Raw genomic sequence first — 27,259 nt, forward strand, 5'->3', positions numbered from 1 at the left:
GTCACCAGATTGGATCTGTGGGCTTTCTAATGTCTGCTACTGACCCGTCCAGAAGTGCTGTATAAGGCATTAACTTGACTTAAACCACAACGCTTGCTATTGCTCACAACACGTCATGTTTTGTGATGCATTGTGAGCTTGTATTTCGGCTTTTTTCAGTGGACAGACTTGATGTAGAGGGGAACAAAAGAAAGAAGAACAAGTATAGACCCCTGGCAGACCCCCCCCCCCCCCCCCCCCCCCCGGTCAATGAAACAATATATAGCGTATACTAAAGGCCTATGCTTTAGAACACTGAACCAATTTGTGGCACATTAGTATGGGCCGAGAAAGGAAGAATAAGTCTGCACACCGTTTTGAAAACTTTATTTATGGTTGGGACATGTACCACGTGATAGGGCATTCACTTCTAGTGATTTTTACTAGTTGACTATAGTTGCCTAGTTTACTAGTCGACTAGTTGTTTAACTATACCTATTATGTAAAACATATTTATTTCATTCTATTTTTTTATACATATTTGTACATTTAAAAACTGTGTACATTGGTGATTATGACTATAATCTACCTGATATTGAGGCCTACAAAATCGGTGAAAATAAACTTTTTTTCCCCTTTTTCTTATCAACTAGTCAACTAGTACAAACAAGGTCAACTAGTGGATTTACTAGTTGACTAGTAGTTGCTTAATGCCCTACCATGTGACAGTGAGTCCAGAGTCCCCGGTCCTATTCCCAGGCTGGCCAGAACATTTACTTCATGTCACTCCCCTTTGTTTTAGCCACTACATTTAATTTAGTTCACCTTCAACATGATGTATCGATATAGGCGGAGATCTCTGACTCTCTGCCAATGTGAGACTTAAAAAGTGACTTTCCACCCCTGGGACTTTGTGCGTTGATAATAGTCTCCAGACAGCGGTCATTTGGTCTTTTGCATTCTCTACAGTACACACTGTGATCACAGTACACACCCATCTCCTGCTCTGGCACTCCCTTACTTCATCAGGTGATGAAGGCCGCTCACGGCCGAAACGTCGTGACCTGAATTAAATGGTGTTTTAACAAAATCAAAACCCTGTTGGAGCAAAGACTGTGTGCGGACTTCTCCTTCTCTGTATGTCCATATAGGTTGTGTTCCAACTGGGGTCATAGATATTATTTCTGCTGGCCAACCTTGAATTGAGATTTCAAAGTTAACACGCTTACCAGTGTAAGCTACTACTGGCACCATACATTATTATGTCCCGTACAGGTGATATTAATAACGAAGCAAAGCTATCCAGATGTTCACATGTGGCATGAACTAAACTGACTCTATACCCATAATACTTATGGAGCAACTAATACCCACTAGTCCCTGCAGGCTAGCCGGGGTAGACCGAACTGCACTCCACCAGCTGGGCCAGGGTTTTGTGGGAGGCGGTGTGGACAAATGTAATTGGTTTTGTCTCTAAAATAACCCATTTAGGCCTTTTAAATGTATTTCTTTTTCTGAAAAACCTCATGTTTCTATATCAGTGGTTCTCAATATTTCATGTCAAGAACCCCAAAAATTATATGTATTTGGCCGCCGATCCACATCTGAAAATATGTCATTCCAGGGACCTCCCCAGAATAAAAAAAAAACGTTCGCTCTGAAAGAATAATATTCAAACATTTGGGCCACATTTTCACGATTTTTCAAAAAATAGCAGACCTACAAGCTCGTAGCGCTATGAGCTTGTAGATCTGCTATTTTTCAATAGCTAAATTATAACATAATGCTAACACCAAAAGGGGTTCCCGCCCAAAATGGGATAAAATGCTTGCAATTCACCAACTATTCTTTTTAGCAGTCCCATGGCAAAAGCAAAGCAGCATCTGTCGTTTTGGTCAAGGCAGACAAACTGAAAGCGAATTAACTCACTCGCAAAAACATCACTGTCCTGTCCTCAATCCAAAGTCTCAACACTTCTGTTAGGAACACACAAAAGAAGAAAATCTTGTTTCTACTGTCCAAAACAACCCATAATAAATCCCGAAGGACCAAAGGCAATTCATTTACAATGGCTTGAAAGGATCAGGAGATGTATATGGTAACATCTCTCTCTCTCTCTCTCTCTCTCTCTCTCTCTCTCTCTCAACGGCAACAGAAAATGCCTTTGACATTTTAGCACCTTTTAAAATATGAAAGAGAAAATAAATCAATCTTGGCAAAGAAACGGATATATAATGGTGGCTACTGGGAACACACTTCCTTTGTACACTCGGAGATCTGTGGGCATATTGTCACCACATGTGGATGGATGAACTGTTTCCATATGAAGCACCATCAGAACAACAGGGCTTGAAACTCAAGTCTTTGATAATGGTTCTTCTCTGGAATGCCTTCCTCTCTCTTTGGTACTGAGACCCAGACTTCCGTGCCCTTCATCTGGTCCATCTTTTGAGCGCCACTTCACAGTGGCAAAACAGCCTCAGATGTCGACGAAAGCCCTTGGCCTATAGTAGATTTTTATGCTGTGTTCAAGTTCAAGCTTTTATTTGTCTCCCGAGGAAGAAATTTGTCTTAGACAAAGGACCCTTATGCAAGCATGGCCCTTATGCCCATGTCGCCGCAGAGGCTGAGCAGCGCCAAATACATCTTTCTTGCAACATCAGAGGCAAGCAAAACTTGTTTCATGGTTTATGGATTTCACTAATTTACTTATATTGATCCTATAAACGGTGGCAAACAGCCTCAGATGTTGACAAAGCCCTAGCCTAGTAGATTTTTTTATGCTGTGTTGCAAATGCAATACAAAACTTGTGTTGTGACATGGTTTATGGATTTCACTAATTTACATATATTGATCCTATAAACAATTTTATATTATAATACATGTGTTGTTCTATTGTTCCACTACATTTTATATCCATATCATTAGACTGGATATTGTCTGTGATTTTGGATATTGTACTATTGGCATAAGTGCTCTTTTCCTGTTTTCTTTCTCCTCTGTATTGGCAAGTAGAGCTTAACCCATTCTGACCTGAGATCAGATTCATACGAGGTTTCCACTGGACACACACTGGTCTGATCAACCCATTCTGACCTGAGATCAGATTCTAAAAAATGTCAGTCGTTGTTCGATTAAAAAAAAAATAGCAGACCTACAAGCTCGTATCGCGCCACTCTGTGGCGCGATATGAGCTTGTAGATCTGCTATTTTTCAATAGCTAAAGCATAACATGATGCTAACACCAAAATGGGTGCCCGCCCAGAATGTGACCGTGAAGAGGCCTGGTCCACGGTCACACTTCTGGTGGGCTCCGTGAGGAGGCCTGGTCCACGGTCACACTTCTGGTGGGCTCCGTGAGGAGGCCTGGTCCACGGTCACACTTCTGGTGGGCTCCATGGAGAGGCCTGGTCCACGGTCACACTCAGTTCATATTAGAGGTCCACGGAACTGCGAAGTGATTTCTGGGATTGCTTAATAATTTACTTTGGCGTTGTTTCATGCAAACATTGTTTTATGCATGCTAGGACTATCAACACAAAAGCACAGAAAAATATGAAATGTTCTATTGTAACGCGGGACTATTGATCACGAAAATGTATGCTAAATTGATGTGCAACGTGACGTGATAACTCAACATTGTAAGGCAACATCCTAAAAAACAACAAAAAAACAACCATACTGTTTCATTTTTAAACTACATTTATTTTAAAAAAAAAGGGGGGAAAAAAGAAGAAAAAGCAACCAGTGTCTCATCTGAGATGAGACAGTTTACGGAGAGAGAAAGAGAGAGAGAGAGAGAGAGACATTTTGTAAAAGCATACAAAACAAACCGTAATCTAGCAGCATCCAAATGTTGGAATCTCCAAAAACAAATCATCATTTATAGATTTAAATATATAATTTTGCCCTGGCAAGCTACAGTACACACTTTACAACATACACAGAGCGTTCTCTCTCCTTTAGTGCAGAAAAAAAAATCAAATACCCTTAATAAAATAAACAACTTTAGGTTAAATAAGCTTAAATAATGGTGTTAAATACAAGACACTTCTGTGGCAGATCTGTACAGAAATAAACACATTTGGCATTGTAAGTGTAGTTCACCGGAGCTTGCTCTATAAACCACTGTATAAGAAATAACACATTATGCAGTGATAAACTATATACACACGCACGCACGGAGGGCGGGGAGGGCGACTGCGCAAACACTCGCACATACACACCTCTGCGAACCAACCAACGCGCACACTTCAGGTTGTATATCAGTGAGCCAACAGACAAGGCATGTGTTTATGAAAGAACTAAAAAGCAAAGGAAAACAATCCACTTATAACACCCGACACTTTTTTTTTTTTTTTTAATAGGCACAGTCTCTTCCTGTTTTATAAATACATTGTCAAATACAACCGCGCTCCTCGACAGGAAATTTGTTCACAAGTTGTGCTAACATTTTTCTAAACACAGTTTTTTTGCAACTACCACTTCTTTATTGCTAGGACATAATTGTGACAGTGAATTGAAAACTACCGACAAAACATGTTTTTTTCATATGTGTAGGGAAAGAAAGCACCTTTTGAACACCAATGTTACTGCCGTGTGACCCTATTATATCACAACACTTTGAGGATGGGGGAAAGAAAGTGAAACATGAAAGAAAAATGTGCTTGGAATCAAACATCAAGCCTCTTAAATCCTTGTGACTTTGGGAAAAACTTGGGAACCAAGAAAGTCCAGCAAAAAATAGATCTCAGTTGAGCTACATTCATATTTTTTCCTCCCCCACACTGTACTTTTCAAGAACGTCCACATGTGGATTTCTCTCTCGGTGCGAGCAGACAGTAAGCACCACTTCATTATGTCCAGTACATTCCTCCTCCTCCTCCCCTCCTCCCTTTCTCTACCCATTCATCTCCACTCTGTGAACCCTGTCTGGGTTTTCCCTGCTCTCTGGGATCCAGAAAAAGGCTGGTACCACCAGGCCCCACCAGGCCCCGCCGCACAGACAGCTAGAACGCAGACAGTACAGTAAAAACAACAGTACGGTACAGTGCAGTACAGTATACAGAGTACACAGTACAGTAGACTGGAGTGATACACAGGTAGATCACAGGTTTCTTTATATACTACAGTACAGTACAGGAGCTCTAAGGCTTTTACATTCCACTACTGTAAGGGGGAATATCCCAGGGGATTCATTCAGGCAGGGTGGAGGAGGAGAGGGTTGCTGGATTGAATTCTCTCCCGACCATGTGGGAGACGAACCGAGGGAGGGTTGGTGGATTGAATTCTCTCCCGACCATGTGGGAGACGAACCCAGGGAGTTTTCCCCACAAGAAACTATTTACCGTACCTCCGATGCTCCCTCCCAATGACGACGACGACGACGACGACAGTGGGGCTTCCCGAAGCTAAAGGTCTCCACACACCGGGCACGAATCGGATGCGAATTCGGGAGTTTTAGCTGCGTTTCTCCATCGGTTTTCCGAAAAACGCGGCCGGTGTGCAACCACCTTAAGTGTCAGGGGGGTGGGGTGTTCAAGTCTCGTTGTAGTATAGTCTCCCAGGCAGAATGCTATAAGAACAGTTTTCATTGCTCCTTTGGAAACTATAAACGTGATTGTATGATGTCGATCGAAGTCTGTTGTTTTCCCATGGATCTTCTGGGGGGTGGTTCGGGGGGTGGTCCTCTCCTACGGTGCCTGGTGGTGGGAGCAGCAGAGGTGGTCTTCTTCTTGGACCTCTCCTCTCAGGGCTTCTTGTCGATGGAGTGGAAGAACCACTCGGTGAACTTCCTGAGCTGAGCGGACGCGGTCTGGCTCTCCTCCTGGAGGCGCATGTTGTCCTGCCTGAGGTGCTGCACCTCCTCCTGCAGCACGGCCTTGTCCTCTTTCTCCTGAGGACACACACACACACACACACACACACACATTTGAAATGTTTATTTATGTCCACATAATGAGAAGTACAGGAATACGTCCTTGTACAAAAGGACATAAACACTGCCAGTGCAGTTTGACAGTGGGAGAGCAGCCAGTTACAACGTGCATGGACGGCAAAGCATCGTTACATACAGTACAGCTGACATGTCGGACACAGGGCAGCAGACACTATACATCATGGATAAAGGAAACAACGCCTCCTCCAAATTGAGCGGCTTCCTTTAATGGCTGAAACTGAGCAATACCTAGCCTCGGTCCCAGGCTTACTTATCTGCGAAAAGAAAAGCCTGGTCACAACGTAAGGCAGAGAAGCTATCGGCGGTTGTATCCTCCGGAATATCCGTCGGATGTATTTCCCCCCGGATACGATATTTTCCAGACCAATCACAACACTTGTTTCATTCGTGGAGAATGTAAACTGATTTGTAAAGCATCAACGTCATTTCCTTCGGCGATACTTCCGCTAAAATTCCGCAACTTCCGCTGATAGTCTTTTCAGCGTAGGTCTTGCCCAGGGTGAGCAATAGACCGATTCCGTAGCGGTTTCATGGTCGCAGCCTACGTATTTCCTGTAGGCGGACTCGACGTAGCTGCGGGGATAAAACCCTCACCAGGCGCACCTCTTCCACTACAGTGAACGGCAGAATGACTGATGTTAGTTTGCCTCAAACTTTACTCCTTTACCTGCTTTTTTACTAACACTAACATTACAAAGATGCCCAGAACATCGAGATGAACCTGTGTAGTGTATGGCTGCTCCAACAGTAGTGGCAACATAAAAAATAAAATAAAACGGAATGTCTAATATCCACCGCGGTGGCTGAGACCAGAGCCATTGAGTAATGGTTGAGACGAAGCAGGGAAAGATACATATCGCCAGTCTTACCCAATACCAAATCTTTCTGTTTTATGAACACAAGGCTGCTGTATTTTATGCTCATACTAAGCATTTGAAGTATGAGGTATAAAGTACACTGGCGTTATGTATCTTTCACTGCTTCGTCTCAACCATTACTCAATGGCTCTGGTCTCAGCCACCGCGGTGGATATTAGACATTCCGTTTTATTTTATTTTTTATGTTGCCACTACTGTTGGAGCAGCCATAAACTACACAGGTTCATCTCGATGTTCTGGGCATCTTTGTAATGTTAGTGTTAGTAAAAAAGCAGGTAAAGGAGTAAAGTTTGAGGCAAACTAACATCAGTCACTCTGCCGTTCACTGTAGTGGAAGAGGTGCGCCTGGTGAGGGTTTTATCCCCGCAGCTACGTCGAGTCCGCCTACAGGAAATACAACCATGAGACCAGCTACGGAATCGGTCTATTTTTTTCCCAGTTTTCTCCCAATTTAAGCACATTAGAAGGAGAAGGTGGGGAAATGTTCGTCGGGGACATGAAAGCAAACAGGATATTGAATTAAGAGCACAAGGTGGTACTTCAGAGGGAGCGCGCTGTGCTCATTATTCGGAGCTCTGCCCTGCGCGTCGTGCATTGTGTGGCACACATTTCCTCTCTGTACTCCCTGCCACATGTGTGCCATTTAAGCGATGCATATCTCAAAGCGTGACACAATAGAAACAGCAGGGGCACACAGGGGGACGAGGCACAAAGGCACCAAATGGCTCAAATGTCTCTGCTGCCTTTGCACCAAAGCATGTCCAAGTCATTAAGAGCCTTCCCCAGAAATAGAAGCGTGCGTGTACGTGCGTGCGTGCGTGCGTGCGTGTGTGTGCGTGTGTGCGTGTAACGCACCTTTCTGAGGTCATACTGCAGCTGTCTGAGGATGACCTCCAACTGGTTCACTTTACCAGTCAGTGTGGAGGGAGCTCTACTGTAGAGAAGAGAACACAGTACAGTAGGTGAGATGGAACAGGAATTCACTATACCTCCAAAATTGGAACATTAATGAAAAGTTATTTTAAACTTGGTTGCATGCTGAAAATAGCCGATCTACGAGCTCACAATGCGTCCCGCTGCGACCAGTAATTACGACGGCATCAAGGCCCGCCAAAATAAATTTTAGTCGACTATAACAACTGTAGATTTACTGTAGGCGACTGGTGGTGTTGCCTTACCCTGCCTCCAGGGCGGCGCCCTCCGCAGCGGCCACGCGTCTCGTCAGCTCCCGGGAGATGTGCAGCGCCTCGGCTCGCTGCATGTCCGTCATGGTGCAGAACGACGCCACCCGCTGGTCTGGGGACACATGGCACGGGGAAGACACGGGCTTTACTTCACAGTCGCCTCCGCTTGTCATTAAAACACTTTGAACGCATAACCCGCGTTCCACCACATTTATTCCATTGTTCTTCCACCCATAAATAATATATGCTAAACCCGCTATTTGTTTAATGTGTTTAATTCTCCGTTTGCATACAAAAGTACAAAAGTATTGGCGTCAAAATGTACTTAAAAGTACTAAAAGTAAATAGCTTAATGTGTGTTTTGTAATAATAGCTGCAAAGTAACTAGTAACTCAAGTTCTCAAATAAGTTGTTCAATATTTGCCTCTGAGATGTAGTGAAGTATGAAATTACAAATAATTCAAAATACTGTACTTAAGTACAGTATTTAAGTAAATGTACTTAGTTACTTTCCACCACTGGACTCTGGGATCCGTAATTGGAGCTTCGGAGTCAGGCAATGGGGACTAAACTAAAATGGGGATTTAATAAACAACATTGCAAGCGAGAAATGTGTTCAGCACCAGGCTACTGTAAATGGAATGTGTTCAGCACCAGGCTACTGTAAATGGAATGTGTTCAGCACCAGGCTACTGTAAATGGAATGTGTTCAGCACCAGGCTACTGTAAATGGAATGTGTTCAGCACCAGGCTACTGTACATGGTGTCAACATGCAGTTCTATTAGAATACACAGCAACGTCAGACTTGCATGCGAGCGTTTCAAAATGGCGGGATCATTCTGTTTATGCCGTGTGTATGAATGAAAGCGGCGGTGGCGGCGGCGGTTGTTGCAAAGTGTGGTCACTCGCCATCACCATGGCCACTAACTCCTCCTCCAACACTGACTGACCAATCGCCACGCAAATCTAAAACAAGATGGTGAAAATAAAAGCATGTTTTTTTGGTTTTTAAATCAAAGACATGAAATGGGTCCCATGGTGCCTCTCCCTCTGTGCCCAGCCCTCTCTGAATAACACCACAGCTGTTTGGCTCATAATGGGCCGGGTCCCAGAGAGCTGTCAGACACCAGGACATGCCAGTTGTACCATACCAGGTCCTTAACCCATTCTGACCTGAGATCAGATTCTAAAAATGTCTTCTATATCAGGACAGTTTTCTGAAAAAGCTATGTTTCTATGTCAGTCGTTCTTCGATTTTTCAAAAATTAGCAGACCTACAAGCTCGTTTTAAATAGCTAAAGCATAACGTAATGCTAACACCAAAAGGGGTACCCGCCCAAAATGGGTTAAGCTTGCTCAAAGCCCCATGGAAAACCCACAACTTGGCACATTAGGCACGGGGACTGCTCACTATGCCAGCCTTAAAATGATCCCTGGCTAATCAGACAAATATGCCTTAAAGGTATATTCAGTGATTTCACTTAATTCAAATATCACTTATTTTTTTGTTTTGTTGTGATAATCCTCTCTACTATAGAGTGTGCTGACCATATAAGGAGTTCCTCCCTGTCCCCAGTTAACCCCTGGGGGTCAAAAACCCTTAGGTTTCGTTTTTGACTCTCTATCCTGATTGGACGAAAGGCTGGGTCCCACAGCCAAAAATTAAACCTAAGGTTTTTTGAGTGAAATCACTGAATATACCTTTAATACATCATAATTGCCCTCTATAATTAAAATCGAAAACGCCTTAAATATTTTATTTTAGAAATACAGTAGGTCATCTGTCACTCAATAGGAACAACTCCGGTCGCAAGTTGATGATGCAGTAATTTGGTCCAGCCCTATATGGAATACAACATGCTAATAAAAAGTATTTAAAATATTGCTTTGATGCTCATATTATCCTTAGGAAGTATACTGTAAGTATAAGTATTTTCTTAGCATAATGTATTCCCTACATTCCATAGGTCTCTAGACCATACATGGGCATATGACATCATCAACTTGGGACGGAAGCAGTCGCTACGGACTGGATTGAAAGATTATCTATGTAAAATAAATACAATATTTAAGGTGTTTTTATCTATTGTTATTTTAGTTATAGATGGCAATTATAATGGGGCGGCTGTGGCTCAGGAGGTAGAGCAGGTCGTCCAATGATCCCTGGGTCGGTGGTTCGAATCCTGGCACCTCCTCCTGTCCACAAGTGTCCTTGGGCAAGACACTGAACCCTACATTGCCTCCAATGAGTCGGTCGGTGTGAGCTCGCCACCGTCGGTGTGTGAATGTGGGAAGTCAAGTGAGGACGCTGGCGTTGACTGTTCGCCGCTTCACCTCCCAATGTATGAATGAATGAACCATTGTAAAGCGCTTTGAGCACTTGGAAAAGCGCTATAAAAATGCAATTCATTCATTATAATGTATTAAGGCATATTTGTCTTATATCAGCCAGGGATCCTTTTAATGCTTGTCTTCTTTCCAACCTCTCCCTTTCCTGCTTCAACCTGGCCTCCCTGTAGGGCAGGCGATGGGCAAACCTTAAAGGACAACTTTTTTTCAACCAAGGTTCATGTTTTAGGTTGTTATTGGAGAATTTGCTGCTTTCTTTCGTTTTAGGTCACGGGATCTACTGAACACTCATCTTTTACTTTCTCTAATAACCTAAAACATGAACCTTGGTTGTCCTTTAATAGATCTTGTAGATGGGCTATTTTTGCTACTTTTGTGTGATATACTGTACAACGAAGTATAAAACAGAATAGGCGGAAATATGGAGACACAAGGTCAGAAAACGCCAATATGCGTACAGTATATTAATAATAATTTTCCAAAAAGAAGATTTCAGGAGCTCCTCCGTTCATTTAGCCCCAAATGAAACCTAATCCTCTCAGAGACAAAAGCCTGAGTCGTTTGTTCAGACCGAGCAGGAAAACGAGACCAAGATCTGATTTCCATATGAATGAACATTTTTCCCCGTGCTTGATGGCTGCATCAGAAAGATTAAAGCCTTCTAAGAAACCAGACACACAGCCGCACAAAAGCTGATTACCATTTTATGTTTTGAACCTTAAATGCCCATTCATTCGTGGTACAAATTGCATAAACATAATTACACCAATGACAAAAATATGTGTCGGTCTTCCAAATGCAGTATGCGTTTTGGGAGGGAATATTGAAAATGTCCAGTCGTTACTTATGAACGAGGAACCTTTTTCCATGATTACCCCCAAAAAGCCTCGACGCATTTTGCCAGAATCCATTTTGACACCGCCTGTTCCTATTTGCCAGCCTCCAAAGCACATAATGCCTTGCAGGCCTGCTGCAAGTCATTATCACTTGCCTATTCACATAGTGAAAGCTCAGCCCAAATAGCCTCTTAACATCCTCATAAATGCCACTCTTAAGCATAGCTTGGTGAAACAGAACAAGCGGACTGTCAAAATAATGGATATATGCGTATATATTTAAAAAATAATAATAATCTGCCTTGCACCTCTGCAGCAGCGAAACCACCTATCACCCCTGGCTTTAATCAGAACTGGTTAACCCATTTTGGACTGAGGTCGATTAAAAAAAGGCTTCTAAATCCTAATTTTTTTCTGAAAAAAAAAAACACGTTTCATGTGTCAGTGGTGCTCAAACTTTTTCATGTCAAGGACCCCCAGAATTATCTCTATTGGGCCACGGACCCCCATCTCAAAATGTGTAGTTTCAGGGACCCCCCCCCCCCCCCAGAAGCCAATATTTTAGTTAAAAATGTTCGCTCTGAAATATATATTCAAAGATTTGTGCCACATTTTCACGACTTTTCAAAAATAGCAGACCTACAAGCTCGTAGCGCGCCACTCGGTGGAGCGCTATGAGCTTGTAGATCTGCTATTTTTCAATAGCGAAAGTATAACATAATGCTAACGCCAAAAGAGGTTCCCGCCTAGAACTGGTTAAAAAAACATGGTACAGAGGCAGCATTGAGCCTGCCCACTCGCCCCCTTGGGCAACAACAGGGTTGCACTTTACCCAGCCTTTCTCTGGGCTAACCACACAATGCAAGGATCGCTCCGGGGACAAATCTTTGCTGCATGCCAGCCTCTGGATCATATCCACTGATGCCAATCATGTACAAAGCTAGACGTTATGGGGTAAAGCAACAGGGAAACACATGACAGGAAGAAAGAAGTCCTTTGGCGGTTCCATATGATTCATCATTTTATTTGCGAATGAACACTCAACATGCTATGCCGCTCACACGTCACCACGTATAGACAGAGATCAAGTGAGAGAACATGGATGATGTGTCATTGTTTTCCTTTGATTGATGGAAACCATGTGAGAAGTGACCATTCAGTCCATGACTTCAACCAAACAGATATCAACTAAGAGACGACTGACGATGAATGAACTGAAAGCACAAAGCGGTTGAGAACAACACAATGCTAGTCTGATTTATACCTCGTCATAGTCGAGAGCATGAATTAAATCATTATTCAAGAGTCATTCATACATGGCTTTGCTTCTGCATCGACGAGGGGCGCTTTGGGGGTCTAATTCGGCCCTCAAAGAGGTCTAATGTGGCCCCCCAACATGATTCTCAGAAAAGTAAAAACATACTACCTTTTTTGACTCTTCTGCAGCCACCTCCATTAGCATTGTTTGTGAGACACAAAAAAAAAAAGGAAAGACCAACCTTTGATTTCTAATAAAAAATCAACGGCTTAGAGATATAATGTGAAATGTCTAAGTGTATTAGACGTGGTGTTCAGATGGGAGAAGCTTGGACAATTCTCACTTCTTCACGTCCTTAAAAAGAAAAGAATCCCACCGCATACATACAGTGAAGCACACTCGGAATTTAATGGTCCTATTAGGGCCACAGAGCAGCTGCAATTACCCCAAACTATCAAGCCAAGAGTTTAATTGTCAGAGGCAGCGGTTTAGGGGCACTCTCCCTGAGTGGCGTCTTGCTGGCTTTATGGTGTGATAAGTGGATTCGTGACGTGTCTGTGCTGAGAAATGACGGCTCACGTTTTTGTCCGAGTTATAGAGCTTCCATGGCAATCACAGTGGGTCTCGAAACGGGGGCACAGATATAGGGAAAAGGTTACTAAAAATCCCCTCCCATTGCACGGGTAAGAGAAACTCACATTCATACACATGCGCACCAGAACACTCTCTTTTCATATCTCTCTCTCTCTCGCACGCACGCACCCACGCGCACACAAATGCAGTACACAAACTACTAGTAAGCATGGAAGCATTTACACTCAAACTTACCTACACACGTCCCTCACGCACGACACACACACGCGCACACGCGCACACACTCTAAGCAGCCAAGGAGGGGTGATTATACACAAGGTGCCAGCAGCATACTTTGGGCCATAGCTGGTTTACCTTCGAAGGCCCGCGCGGCATCGACCAGATGAGACCAGTCCAGGCCCGAGGCAGTGTCCAGTGGAAGGGGCATGAGGCCTGGGTCGCTGAACTTGGACCTGTCCGCCAAGGAGCCGTCAGAGAACCAGAACTCATCTGTATAGAGACACCAGGCGAGACTCATCAGTGGCCATGCAGGCTCGTCCTGAGGTATTGGGCCAGCCAGCCATTAATGAGCCAACTGGCATCAAAGCAAGCAGAAGGGGACTGGGACAGAAATGGAGGGTCGCAGCAGAGGGACATATTATGGGATAAGAGGGACGGGATTCAAACTGACCTTGGATCAGTCACCACGTCTCAGTGACACCAGATCATGAGCATGATGTCTATATCCAAGTCCATCCGTGTGCACATGAAAGTGTGCCTGACCTGACCTGAGCCCCATGACCATGTAAAGCAGCTCATTGGAAAAATCTTATCAAAATGCCTCTTGGATAAGATGAATAAGAATGGGCCTAGAGGAGGAAATCATTGAAAAGACTGCAAAAACAACTCAATTTTGTAAGCGGTAGAAGTGTATTTATAAATAAATACCCGCTTAGACTCACAATGTCACCTTCCCACACCGAGCATACCTTTCACAAGGTGCTGCTGTCTAAGGGGCGATAGATAAATGACTTGTCTGAGTGAATGTCTTCATGTTTCAATCAATTCTCTCTCTCTCACACATACACTCTTCTCACTCTCTCGCTCTTGCTATGAGACAAAGGTGTGCAATAAAAAAGCTCTCGTTGCACATAGTATAGAGGTATTTAGGGAAAAAACACGTTTGGAGAGGTAGAGCGAGTGAGAGGAAGGAGGAGAGATAGAGAGAGAGAGATTGAGAGGTGTGATGCTGGCACTCTTCTTTCAATTTAATCCATTTTGACCTGAGAGTAAAAATCTTCTACATCATGACAGTTTTCTGAAAAACCTCATGTTTCTGTGTCGGTGGTTCTCAATATTTCATGTCAAGGACCCCAGAAATTATATGTAATTGGCCACCGACCCCCATCTGAAAATATGTTGTTCCAGTGCACCCCCAGAATCAAAGATTTTACTTAAAACGTTCACTCTGAAATATATATTCAATGATTTGCGCCACATTTTAACGATTTTTCAAAAATAGCAGACCTACCAGCTCGTAGCGCGCCACTCGGTGGCGCGCTACGAGCTGGTAGATCTGCTATTTTTCAATAGCTAAAGCATAGCATAATGCTAACACCAAAAAGGGGTTCCCGCACAAAATGACTTAACTGACGTCTTGGAGCATGGAGTGATTCACTGTTTACCAAATTGGACCGTCTCAGTGCGGGGGAGAGAGAGAGCCACAGGGCCAGTGTTCAACAGCTGACCTTCAAAACAATCAAGGAATCCATCAAGTTGACGGCTTGAAGAGGCTAAAGACTTGGAAAATATCTTCTTCCCAAAAGACATTTTCTGTCTAACAAACACCAGGCACTAGGCCAGGGACGAGCAGCGAGGAATGGGCATGCCAATGAGGGGGACGGGGAGGGAGGGAGGGAGGGAGGGAGCGGGAGGCGGGGGAGCGGGCAGGGTTCTGATGAGTGCAACGGGATTATCACGGCATGACAGACAATATGTGACAGCGCTGATAGAGAAATAAGCGGATTCACGTCACGGATTGGGGAAAAACGACTGTCGCTCCGTGGCATGTTGCTCTCGTCCTCATCACATACCTACAGCAGTGCAGTCAGGACACATCACGTTTTCTTTCTGTCTCAAACCATTCCATAATATTCGGCGGCGGATGGCGGCAGGCGGGTTGGTGTTTTGCGAGCGAGCCCAGCCCTGACAGGTGTCTGCTTAATGCAAGCGGAGTGGCAGCCGTGGCAAGTGGCGCGCTACCGCACCCCAGTTCCAATTAAGGCGACTATATCGGGGAGTGCCGCTGAAGTGTGCGCCAGTTGTGCTAATGATGTGACACGAAGTGGCTCTTCAAACACGTATCTATATCCTGGCTCTTATCGCCCCCGCTGCCAGGGCGGGGGGGGGGGGGGGATGATAATCCAAGAACAACATGCAGAGAGATTCCACCGTCAGCCTCCCCTCTGGGTCTCTGGGCTCTACACTCACAAAAGGCCAGATATATTTGATAGTAGTCTAGTAGCCAGTCCATAGAGCCCCCATTGTGAACCCGGACATGTTGAGTACACCAAGGTTTTATGTTAGAAATGTTGAGTATGGGTCCCCAGCATGTATTTTTCAACTTGCATATGTTGAGCAATTTTCATAATTGGCATAATATGTGACCAATTACTACCTATAGAAGGCAAAATATTCAAAATGTCATCATGCTTTATGTAGCATGTGATGTGTCAAACTAAGGGGTTTTCATGATGCTGAATCCATTACCAAGCATTAGTTTTGCAATTATGAAAATTGCCCAACATAATTATGCAAGTTAGCATCCGGCAGTTTCTACACATGCTGGGGGACATTTATAACATAAAACGTTGGTGTACTCAACATGTCCGGTACTGTTGACTCTCGCAATTTCCAAATGCTTCATCATACAGTCTGGACCAACGGAAGAGCTATCGTGAGTGTGGAGCCTCCTCCCCACTTCCGTTTCGTCTTCACAGTTGCGCATATTTATTCTAATATACTGTAAATAGAAATCATCTAAGCATACATAGCCTGTTGCTTAGCAGAAAAGAAAATACAAAAATATAATTCATAATTTTAAAATATATGTTCGTGAACGGAAATGGCAGCTTCCTTACTCAGCTCATGGGGGCTATAGTTCCAGACTCTATATACTGTAGCATTCCTTACTCAGCTCATGGGGGCTATAGTTCCAGACTCTACAGTATATAGCATTCTGTTACTCAGCTCACGGGGCTATAGTTCCAGACTCTATATAGCATTCTGTTACTCAGCTCACGGGGCTATAGTTCCAGACTCTATATAGCATTCTGTTACTCAGCTCACGGGGCTATAGTTCCAGACTCTATATAGCATTCTGTTACTCAGCTCACGGGGCTATAGTTCCAGACTCTATATAGCATTCTGTTACTCAGCTCACGGGGGCTATAGTCCCAGACTCTATATAGCATTCTGTTACTCAGCTCACGGGGGCTATAGTTCCAGACTCTATATAGCATTCTGTTACTCAGCTCACGGGGGCTATAGTCCCAGACTCTATATAGCATTCTGTTACTCAGCTCACGGGGGCTATAGTTCCAGACTCTATATAGCATTCTGTTACTCAGCTCACGGGGGCTATAGTCCCAGACTCTATATAGCATTCTGTTACTCAGCTCACGGGGGCTATAGTTCCAGACTCTACAGTATATAGCATTCTGTTACTCAGCTCACGGGGGCTATAGTTCCAGACTCTATATAGCATTCTGTTACTCAGCTCACGGGGGCTATAGTCCCAGACTCTATATAGCATTCTGTTACTCAGCTCACGGGGGCTATAGTTCCAGACTCTATATAGCATTCTGTTACTCAGCTCATGGGGCTATAGTTCCAGACTCTATATAGCATTCTGTTACTCAGCTCACGGGGGCTATAGTTCCAGACTCTATATAGCATTCTGTTACTCAGCTCACGGGGGCTATAGTTCCAGACTCTATATTGCATTCGGAGATTGTGGAATAGTAGCTACGCGAGACGAATGTCACCATGCGGTCCTGAATGCAACTGTGTTAGGTGTTTCTGGTATTCACCGGGCCTAGTAGTAGCGTTGCCCCACTGCAAAATCCAGAGCGTAAAAAAAAAAACTGATCTAATTTCCGTTAGTTAAAACGACACGGCACACTGGCGGCGGTACTCACTCCTCAGGTTGGAGGACGCCCCCTGGTGGTGGACCATGCGCGGCGGCAGCGTGCTGTGGTACGGCGGCGTGGTGCTGAACAGGATGTCGTTGGGCACGGCGGCGTCCAGCATGGAGCTGTGCGAGCTGGCGTAGGACGAGCCCTTGCGGTTGCTGCTGCTGCACACGCTCTCGTCCGACAGCGTCCGGTAGATGGAACGCCGTGGAGACAAGGTCCCCGCCGTCTGAGGGGAGAGAGAGAGAGAGAGAGAGAGACATTAACAAGACATTAAATGAGACAAGGTCCCTGCCGTCTGAGGGGAGAGAGAGAGAGAGAGAGAGAGAGAGACATTAACAAGACATTAACTCCTTCAGCGCCACCTGGTGGTCACCAGTTTAGGCTCTGAGTGCCAATTCTCCCATTATAAAAAAGAGAGGGCGTTTTAATTTTAATTTTTTTTAATTTTATTTTTTTTTAATTACGTCTTGTCGTCTTTGGCACTCATTGCAAAAATAGTTGACTTCACCCCGGATGCTTTATAAATAACGTTTGCTACATTGATGCCAATAAATAGTGCTATAAACAAGACGGGGAGTACCTCAGAGTTCATGTGACCAGAATATGAAGTCAGTCATCGCCTACAGCACACGTCTATGATGTTTCTATGACACAATGGGCTCCATCTTTGTCACTGCTAAACCCCTTATCCCTAAACTTCTTTGCTACTACTTTGTCGCCATTACTTACTGGTCATGGCAAAAATACATAATTTATAACATTTCAATAATTAATTAAATCAATTCGTTATTAACCATTAACAACTTAATGACTACAAGCTCACAATTCATGGCACCTTGACAAGTTATGATCTTGTTATGATTTATTTGAAATAATTTCATTGATTAGTTTGTACTGTTGCACCCCTAGTAGAGTCTGAGTGTTAGTATAAAGATTCACTTGATTTGAATACAAACGCACGCGCACACACACACACACTATATACATAAAGGGACACCATAGGGCCGTATACTATATGCTTGAGAATGTCTCCTCTTATCGAGGAACTGTCAGGAGAGACAATATGGTGGATCTCCAGGATTTCGCCATAGAATGCATAGACTATAAATAAATCCACACTCCTGGCAATCAGCCACGTCTAGAGCGTGTCTTTTCTTGTGAGCCCTTCGTGTGACAGCGCACAGACAAAGACCAATCATGTGACAGCGCACAGACAAAGACCAATCATGTGACAGCGCACAGACAAAGACCAATGAGCACGCTCCAGCGGAGCAGTGGCTATAGCCTACAGGTGATTTTCCCCTTGCATTGGCATCGTCGTCACGACTCGTAGGACTCGCATGTCTGTGAGCGCAGGCCCCTGCTGTGACTAAAACTCTCTGTTGACCGTAATGAATTGCATTTTTATAGCGCTTTTCCAAGTGCCCAAAGCGCTTTAAAATTTGGTTTATTCATTCATACATTGGGAGGTGAAGCGGTGAACAGTCGACGCCAGTGTCCTCCCTTCCCACATTCACACACCAATGGTGGCGGGCTCACACCGACCGACTCATTGGAGGCAATGTGAGGTTCAGTGTCTTGCCCAAGGACACTTGGGCAAGACCACAGTGACCATTCTTCTGGCTAGTGGATATATTATAGCCAAGCCAACCCATACGTGCAGTAAAGGCAGTTCTCTAGAGTCTCAACTCTCAATCTCAAATATTGGCCCCCCCTCACTTTTTACATTGTGACGTCACCATTGCTGTTGACTCTCTATAATAGGATCCTTGTCTTGAGAAGAATCTGTCACAGAACAAACCTTTTAGAGGCCTGTGTGTCATGCAATGTGGAGGCCAGGAAAGAACATTGACTCATTTAGACCTGAGGATGATTCTACAAATGTCTTCTAAATCCTGATATTTCTACAGTATGTCAGTGGTTCTCAAACATTTTCATGTCAAGGACCCCCAAAAATATATCTATTCGACCCCCCATCTCAAAATATGTTGTTCTAGGAACCCCCACCTGCAGAAGCAAAGATTTGAGTTAAAGGACAACTTTAGTTTTTTTTCAACCAAGGTTCATGTTTTAGTTTGTTATTAGAGAAAGTAAAAGATGAGTGTTAATTTTCTTTCATTTGTTGCTTTCTTTCGTTTTAGGGATTTTAGCTGTTTTTGACAGGGGGGCGGGGGCATTCGAGCATGGGGCTAAATATGTATTTCTTTACAACATTTTATGGTGATTTATTTTTGTATTATTTACTATAGTCCTAATATACCCCAGGAAATTACATCTGGCCACAAAAGATCACAGGATCTACTGAATGTGAAGGTAGCCTACTGGGGGAAGGCTTATACTGTGTGTATAGGCTCAATATGTCAGTTTGACACATTCAATAGATCCTGTGATCTTTTGTGGTCAGATGTAATTTCTTGGGGTTTATTAGGACTATAGTAAATAATAAAAAAATAAATCGCCATAATATTTTGTAAATAAATACATATTTAGCCCCATGCTCGAATGCCCCCGCCCCCCTGTCAAAAACAGCTAAAATACCCAAAACAAAAGAAAGCAGCAAATGAAAGAAAATTAACACTTTTACTTTCTCTAATAACAACCTAAAACATGAACCTTGGTTGAAAAAAACTAAAGTTGTCCTTTAAAATCGTTCGCTCTGAAAGAATATATATTCAAAGATTTGCGCCACATTTTCACGATTCAAAAAAATCTACAAGCTCTGTGCCGCGCTATGAGCGCATCATACTCGGTGCCGCTTGTAGACCTGCTATTTTTCAATAGCTTAAAAAGTGTAACATAATGCTTAAAAACCCGAAAAAGGAGGATTCCCGCCCCAGAATGCGTTGAACAAGCCTTGCCGTCCCAGTGGAGGAGATGTTCTGTACCAAACAGTGTGTTCCTGTATGGCCAACGACAGAACGACAGAAACTATAACGGCACACGATAGGAATGGAGATGGAGTGACACCGATAAACTAATATCACCACAGCCGCGGCGGCCATAGTTTTGACAGAGGATCCGTTGTGCAGAAAACCACACAACAACCACAGAGTTCTCTCCGTCCCTCTTTGCTTACATAAACACTGCCACGGATGACATCAATAGTGGCCACAAAATGAGACGCCACACCGTTTAGCCAGATTAGCTTTTGGCTGAAACCAACAGCTACGTATAGAGTGGTTATATACATCCCAACACAAGCCAACACCCAAACATCGCATTTCAAAGACCAGATCAGCCCCCCCTATCCCCCCCTATCCCCATCCCCATTCCCCAGTCCAAAACAAATCTATTACGCCTTTTTAAACGGAAATACACTGGAAGTATACAAACGGCAATATGAGGGGATTTATGGGGGGGGGGGGTTTGAGTTAACACTTTCAGGGCTTTTAATTGTTTAATCCAATGATCATCAGCTCTGCTTAATATGTTAAACCCCCTATTTGTTTAATGCGTTTAATTTGCCGTTTTAAAATAATTGAAAAGAAATATCGGATTTGTCGCGGAACCTGGTGACGACGAGGCCGTCGCATTATGACGCCGAAACCTGAAATCATACTTCCGGTTTGGCCTGTAGTAGGGATGCACCGAAAGGGAAATTATTGGCCGAAACCGAATACCGAATATAGGAAACAGTTAGCCGAATTCCGAATATCCAAATATGATTAATATAATATATCTTTTTTCCTGCCATTGCGGTCATGGCTGTACCTGATTTATGGCAAAATAAATGGTTATGGCAAAACTTAACTTAAATAATAATCACTATTATGGGTCCATGAAACATTTATTCAGCTCTTTTGAATACATTAATTGCATACACTATTCTGTGATATATTTTCTGCCTATTTGAGCCAAATTGAAACCAAATATGCCAAAAATGCAATTTAGCCATTTTCTGCCGAATATTTTCTGCGGACGAATATTCGGTGCATCAGTAGTCTGCAGGGCTTCGGGGGAAATGTGCCCAATTCAAGTGAACGGTGGGACTTGTTTGGACTGCAACGCGCTGTGCAGGCTGTGTTCGTTTCGCATTGTCATGGCGCCTGTTTCTTCTCATAAAAAAACAAACCATTGGGACTATATTTCACCGGATTTTCGTCGATCAAAGCGGCAAATACTTCGGCGTATATGCTCCTAAGGTAATAAGACAATCTAGGCAGCGCGTAGAATATTGGATTAAATAGCGGGGAACGCGTGGGTTATGCAGTAGTGCTGTTCTTCACATCCAGGCCCCAGTATGGTTCTCTCATCAAAACATGAAAAAAGAAGAAAAGGAAAAAGTGCTTTCTCGTGGTATTACTGTAAGAGGGCTTCATGTGTTCCAGAGGCCATCTCTATTTATCCCATTCTGGGCGGGAACCCCTTTTGGTGTTAGCATTACGTTATGCTTTAGCTATTGAAAAATAGCAGATCTACAAGCTCATAGCGCGCCACCGAGTGGCGCGCTATGAGCTTGTAGGTCTGCTATTTTTGAAAAATCGTGAAAATGTGGCACAAACCTTTGAATATATTCTTTCAGAACGAACATTTTTAACTCAAATCCTTTCCTTCTGGGGGGTCCCTGGAACTACATATTTTGAGATGGGGGTCCGTGGCCCAATAGAGATAATTCTGGGGGTCCTTGACGTGAAAAAGGTTGAGCACCACTGACAGGAAGACATTTTTAGAATCTGATCTCAGGTCAGAATGGGTTATTACATGTAGGAGATCACACTTGGCACCCTGCCGCGTTTCACACAGAGCGCTGGTTGACTGAACCCGCTGTGTTGCTTCTTTCCGCATGAAATACTGCACTAATAAAAAAGAAGCAGCAGCGCTGCCTGCCTGTCGCCTGTGCTTGGCTTTCATATAAGAGGTGTGTCTAAATCTGTCTCAATCCACTTCCGCGCCTCTCAACCTGACACAGGCTGTTCCGATGTTATTGTGCGGCAAAGTCTCCATCTTCCAGATACGCAGGCATGACTTAGTGAGAATTCTTTGCATCGCTGCTGGGTCTTTGAACAGCAACAACAAGCGGTGGGTAGACTGGGTACCTACGTGCGCTTTGACGTGCGGCTTCAGAGGATGTGTTTCCACCAGTTTTTATTGTATTTACTTTTTTTCCCTTCCTCCTTTCCCACAGGAAGGTTTATAAAAAGGGGAGAATACACTGTGAGCAGCCTTTCCTTTTTACGTCAACCTGCACAATAGTCTAGCTCATGTTTCTGGAAGCAAAGCGTCCCCACGGACTGCTATAGGCTGGCCAGGGGAAAATCTCCCCGTGCGGAGCGCACCTGCTCGCCCAAAACACTGGCATCGCTTGGAGTGACGCATGCATTAACCTTTACAGCATTCTCTGGCTGATCACATATACAGTAACTGAACCAAAGGCAGGTTGTATTGAATACATAAATAAATAAAGAGTAAATAAGTAAGCAAGTAAAAAGAAAGCAGTACTTGCTTCCTGTGGCAGTCGGTTATTAAAAACACAGGTCGCTGCAGCTCCCAAGAAAATAAACGGTACAGTATACTGTACGTGTTCATTGGGATCAGATGTGAGGAGCGGGGGGGAATCGGGAAAGAGATGCCCGCTCGCATGCATCTCTCTCTCTCTCTCTCTCCCAGATCATTTCTCCACACACACTACAATATATCCCACCGAAAGAGAATGAGAGGGGAATGAGATTACAACAAAGAGCCACATACTGTACAGCGCTCCATATATTCAACACAGGCAGCACTATTATGTCCCATTGCATGTGCTGATTACAGACATTTTCTCCTCTGTGGGGGAAAATGGGAGGGGAATAAAATCACAGCTCAGCTCAGGACCCGGCGATACACCTGCTTTCAGTTTAGCGGCGGCGGTGCTGACGTGCCGGGTCTCTCGTAAACACTGGAGTTGTGGTGTGTGGGCCCGGCGAATGCAACCCGACAACACAACACTGGAGTTGTGGTGTGTGGGCCCGGCGAATGCAACCCGACAACACAACACTGGAGTTGCGGTGTGTGGGCCCGGCGAATGCAACCCGACAACACAACACTGGAGTTGCGGTGTGTGGGCCCGGCGAATGCAACCCGACAACACAACACTGGAGTTGCGGTGTGTGGGCCCGGCGAATGCAACCCGACAACAACACAACAACAACCAGAGTCTCTCTCTTATCTGAGCAGCCATGAGCTGTGGTTATATCTCTCTGTCTCATTTATCATCATTTTCATTTATCATCTCCTCCGCATGATTGCATGATCTACAAGCTCACAACGCGTCGCAGCGCGACGCATTGTGAGCTTGTAGATCGGCTATTTTCAGCAAGTGTAAAATCAGCCATTATGACGGCATCAAGGCCTGCAAGATACATTTTAGTCGACTAAAATCAACTGTAGATTTAGTCGACTAAAACATGATATTTAGTCGACTAAAACTAAACTAACACTAACACATTCCAGGTGACTAAAATGTGACTAAAACTAAATGTAAACTATTCAAAAGACTATGACTAAAACTAAAAAACATTTGCTGCCAAAAACAACACTGCTGCGGGCGCAACGTAATGCATTTTACGCTAGAATTGAGCGGCGGGCGCATCCAAAAATATCCTATTTGTAAATGTCTGCAGGGTCCTTTCCTGGTGGATAATGGATGGTGGTGTGGGGGTTGGGGGGAGGGGGGGGGGACAGCGGGTTTCAAGATGCAATTAATAGAATCCGCAAGACCCAAAGACATCAAACATGGGCCGCACTCTCTGTGACTTCCTGCCTTTTAATCCATGACATCCCGACCGAGCAAACTCGGGCCCCGTAATAAATTAGATTACGAAAACAGTCTGTGCCCTTCCTGTGAGAGGAGAGAGAGAGAGGCAGAGCTGTGCAGGGTCGAGCGACCGATAGGCAGCAGATGTTTTGTCCTGCGCTTATTATTTGGTTCCTATCGAGAGGTGATCTACCAGCTCCGTCTCCCATGCATGCATAGGCCTGTTAGTCAGCAGGGTGGAACAGCCTGGAGAGACAGATTCCATCCTGACCTGTTATCTATATCCTGACCTATGGAGAGACAGATTCCATCCTGACCTGTATCTACTATCTATATCCTGACCTATGGAGAGACAGATTCCATCCTGACCTGTTATCTATATCCTGACCTATGGAGAGACAGATTCCATCCTGACCTGTATCTAACTATCTATATCCTGACCTATGGAGAGACAGATTCCATCCTGACCTGTTATCTATATCCTGACCTATGGAGAGACAGATTCCATCCTGACCTGTATCTACTATCTATATCCTGACCTATGGAGAGACAGATTCCATCCTGACCTGTATCTACTATCTATATCCTGACCTATGGAGAGACAGATTCTATCCTGACCTGTATCTACTATCTATATCCTGGCCTATGGAGAGACAGATTCTATCCTGACCTGTATCTACTATCTATATCCTGGCCTATGGAGAGACAGATTCCATCCTGACCTGTTATCTATATCCTGACCTATGGAGAGACAGATTCTATCCTGACCTGTATCTACTATCTATATCCTGACCTATGGAGAGACAGATTCCATCCTGACCTGTTATCTATATCCTGACCTATGGAGAGACAGATTCCATCCTGACCTGTATCTACTATCTATATCCTGACCTATGGAGAGACAGATTCCATCCTGACCTGTATCTAACTATCTATATCCTGACCTATGGAGAGACAGATTCCATCCTGACCTGTTATCTATATCCTGACCTATGGAGAGACAGATTCCATCCTGACCTGTATCAGATATCCTAACCTGTATCCTTACTCTGTATTCATTGAGTTACTGCGACTCATTGCATCATATCGTTAACCATCACTTATGCTGTACAATATACTTCATCGTATGGCGAATAATGACAAAGAAAATACCTTCTTTTTGAGTGGTGCAACCACTCCAAGGAACAGCAATGTCCGTGTTAACCTGTGTGACTACTGTATGTGGCTATGTGTGCCGCTGTTGTGCCAGAAACGGAGAGAGAGAGAGATAGTGTTGCACTGTTGCCTAATGCTAATTACAGAGAGAGAGAGAGAGAGAGAGAGAGAGAGAGGGGCAGGGGGAGTTGCACCACTCAGTTCACACGGGTGTGATTTTTTTTTTGTATACAGCTTTTGCATTTTCTGTGAACATTTTTGACTATAATGGCATGCCCAAAATAGGGACACCAGGTTGAAAGTTGTTAACAGGCTTATAATTAGTCTGCGTGTGCGTGTGCGTGCACGTGCGGCCATGCATACTGTGTGTACGTGTGTGGGTGACAGACAGACAGACAGACAGCGTCTCACCTTCCTCCTCCTGTCCTCTCCCGGGGGGGGGCTGTCTCTGTCTCTGTCTGGCAGCATCATTTTAAGGTACTCCTCTTTGGACAGCCCCTGCAGAGCCTCGTCCTCCCGCTCTGCGGAGGCCTGCAGCCGACAGGCCGCCTCCTGCTCGTACAGCTGCCTGCAGAGGACACACAGAGAGCGGAGCTCGTCAGAGAGGAGGGGGGGGGGGGGTGGGGGGGGATAGGGGGGAGGCTCTCTCTCGTCGTCGGCTGGCTGACTGACACAGCTTGGGGTCAAAGGTATAGAGCCGGCGGTCCGGAAAATTGTGTCAACGGCGTCAATCAAGGGGGCTTTTTCTTTTTCGGGGGAACGCGTGATGTCCTCTCCCTTCTGCCTCATGCTCTTCAGGACACACGGGGGAAGTTAGGGATTGACAGATTTTGGGGGTTAAGGGTCAGGTTTGGATGGATGGATGAGGGGGGGGGGGGGGGGGCATTGTTTCCTGTCCCATATTGCCAAACGCATAATTATAGAGATTATGAAAAGAAAGAAATGCAGCCAAGTTCTGTAGAGAGAGAGAGAGAGAGGAATTTAAGGAAAAGGATGTTTGAGTGAAGCTGATTGAAGACGCGTGGGAGCGGCGCTCACGCGGTAGCAGACAGTAAGACGAGATGGACCCAGGAGAGAGGTGTCAAGGCCAAGACAAGACGTTCTAAAGACAGGAGATGGACCCAGGAGAGAGGTGTCAAGGCCAAGACAAGACGTTCTAAAGACAGGAGATGGACCCAGGACAGAGGTGTCATATATAGCCAAGACAGGAGAGACGTGAGGAAAGGTCTGGCTACAGTGAGGGTTTTCACCTTTAAAGTCAAGGGTGGGAGCAGGGCAGAGACACAACACACCTGGCGTGTTTTCATATGGATATACGATACTATAGACCCTCTGTCTGCTGGAAGTGAGCATCCTGCCTGCGTGTGCTGAGTTCTGTTGGCAGGGTGTTAAGATGGCCGGGGGGGGATTTGCTCGACAACTAGACAGCGTGGCAGCCTGGTTATGTGAAGCGATTTCATACCCTCCTCCTCCTAGCTCTCCCATGGCTAGCACCATGGCAACCAAACCCTGAATACATAAACCTATAGCAATACCCATGGCTATGGGAGCTATGCTAGTAGCTAGCTATAGGCTACTGCCGTGTAGCTTAGAGATGCTATGATGCAAACCACATGTGGCTTAATATAACTCCAATGCAGTTATGCCCTATAGGATGCTATACTGTGCATGATTAATAGTGGAAAGTATCATGACATTGACAATGAAATAAAATGTAAAAAAATTAAGTTTTTGAATTTTGCCTATTTGACTATGTCCAAAATAGGGAAGCCAGGTAGAAGGTGGTTAACGAGTGCAGTACTTAGGTTAGACAGTTTTTGGTTTAGACTAGTCATTTGGTTAGACCAGTCATTAGTCCTACAACTACAACCTTTCTCAAACCCTCACCCTAAACCTAACCTCCCACGGGGCAGCACACCTAAACCTAACCTTAACCCATGTCTAACCAATGACTAGTCTAAACTAACTATGCACCCCTGGTTAACCACACCAAACGCATGTGTAAAGGACCCCCCACAATAAATACACCCATGGCAGCTGATCCTTGCTGTCCACATAATGAGTGGCAGAGTCATTCTGACTGACAAGGCCAGCAGCAATGGGTCCATCTTGAAGGAAAGCCCACCAGAAAAGTATAATAGTTTGTCAGTGGAG

The 27,259-nt window shown here is 44.5% G+C and overlaps 1 protein-coding gene across 1 annotated transcript in view; it reads right to left on the reverse strand.

Moving 5' to 3' along the window:
- Nucleotides 1–5,654: 5,654 nt before the first annotated feature.
- LOC310866278 (signal-induced proliferation-associated 1-like protein 2) overlaps nt 5,655–27,259 on the reverse strand; it is a 102,058-nt gene continuing 80,453 nt past the window's right edge. Inside the window, 6 exon segments of the mRNA XM_083775851.1 lie at nt 5,655–5,876; nt 7,673–7,751; nt 7,996–8,113; nt 13,394–13,528; nt 17,218–17,440; nt 25,517–25,673. Of these exon segments, the coding sequence (XP_083631977.1) occupies nt 5,730–5,876; nt 7,673–7,751; nt 7,996–8,113; nt 13,394–13,528; nt 17,218–17,440; nt 25,517–25,673 (859 nt within the window). The 3' untranslated portion in view covers nt 5,655–5,729.

The sequence above is a fragment of the Protomyctophum parallelum genome (genome assembly GCF_964188405.1).
Source record: "Protomyctophum parallelum genome assembly, chromosome: 10".
Classification (NCBI taxonomy): domain Eukaryota; kingdom Metazoa; phylum Chordata; class Actinopteri; order Myctophiformes; family Myctophidae; genus Protomyctophum; species Protomyctophum parallelum.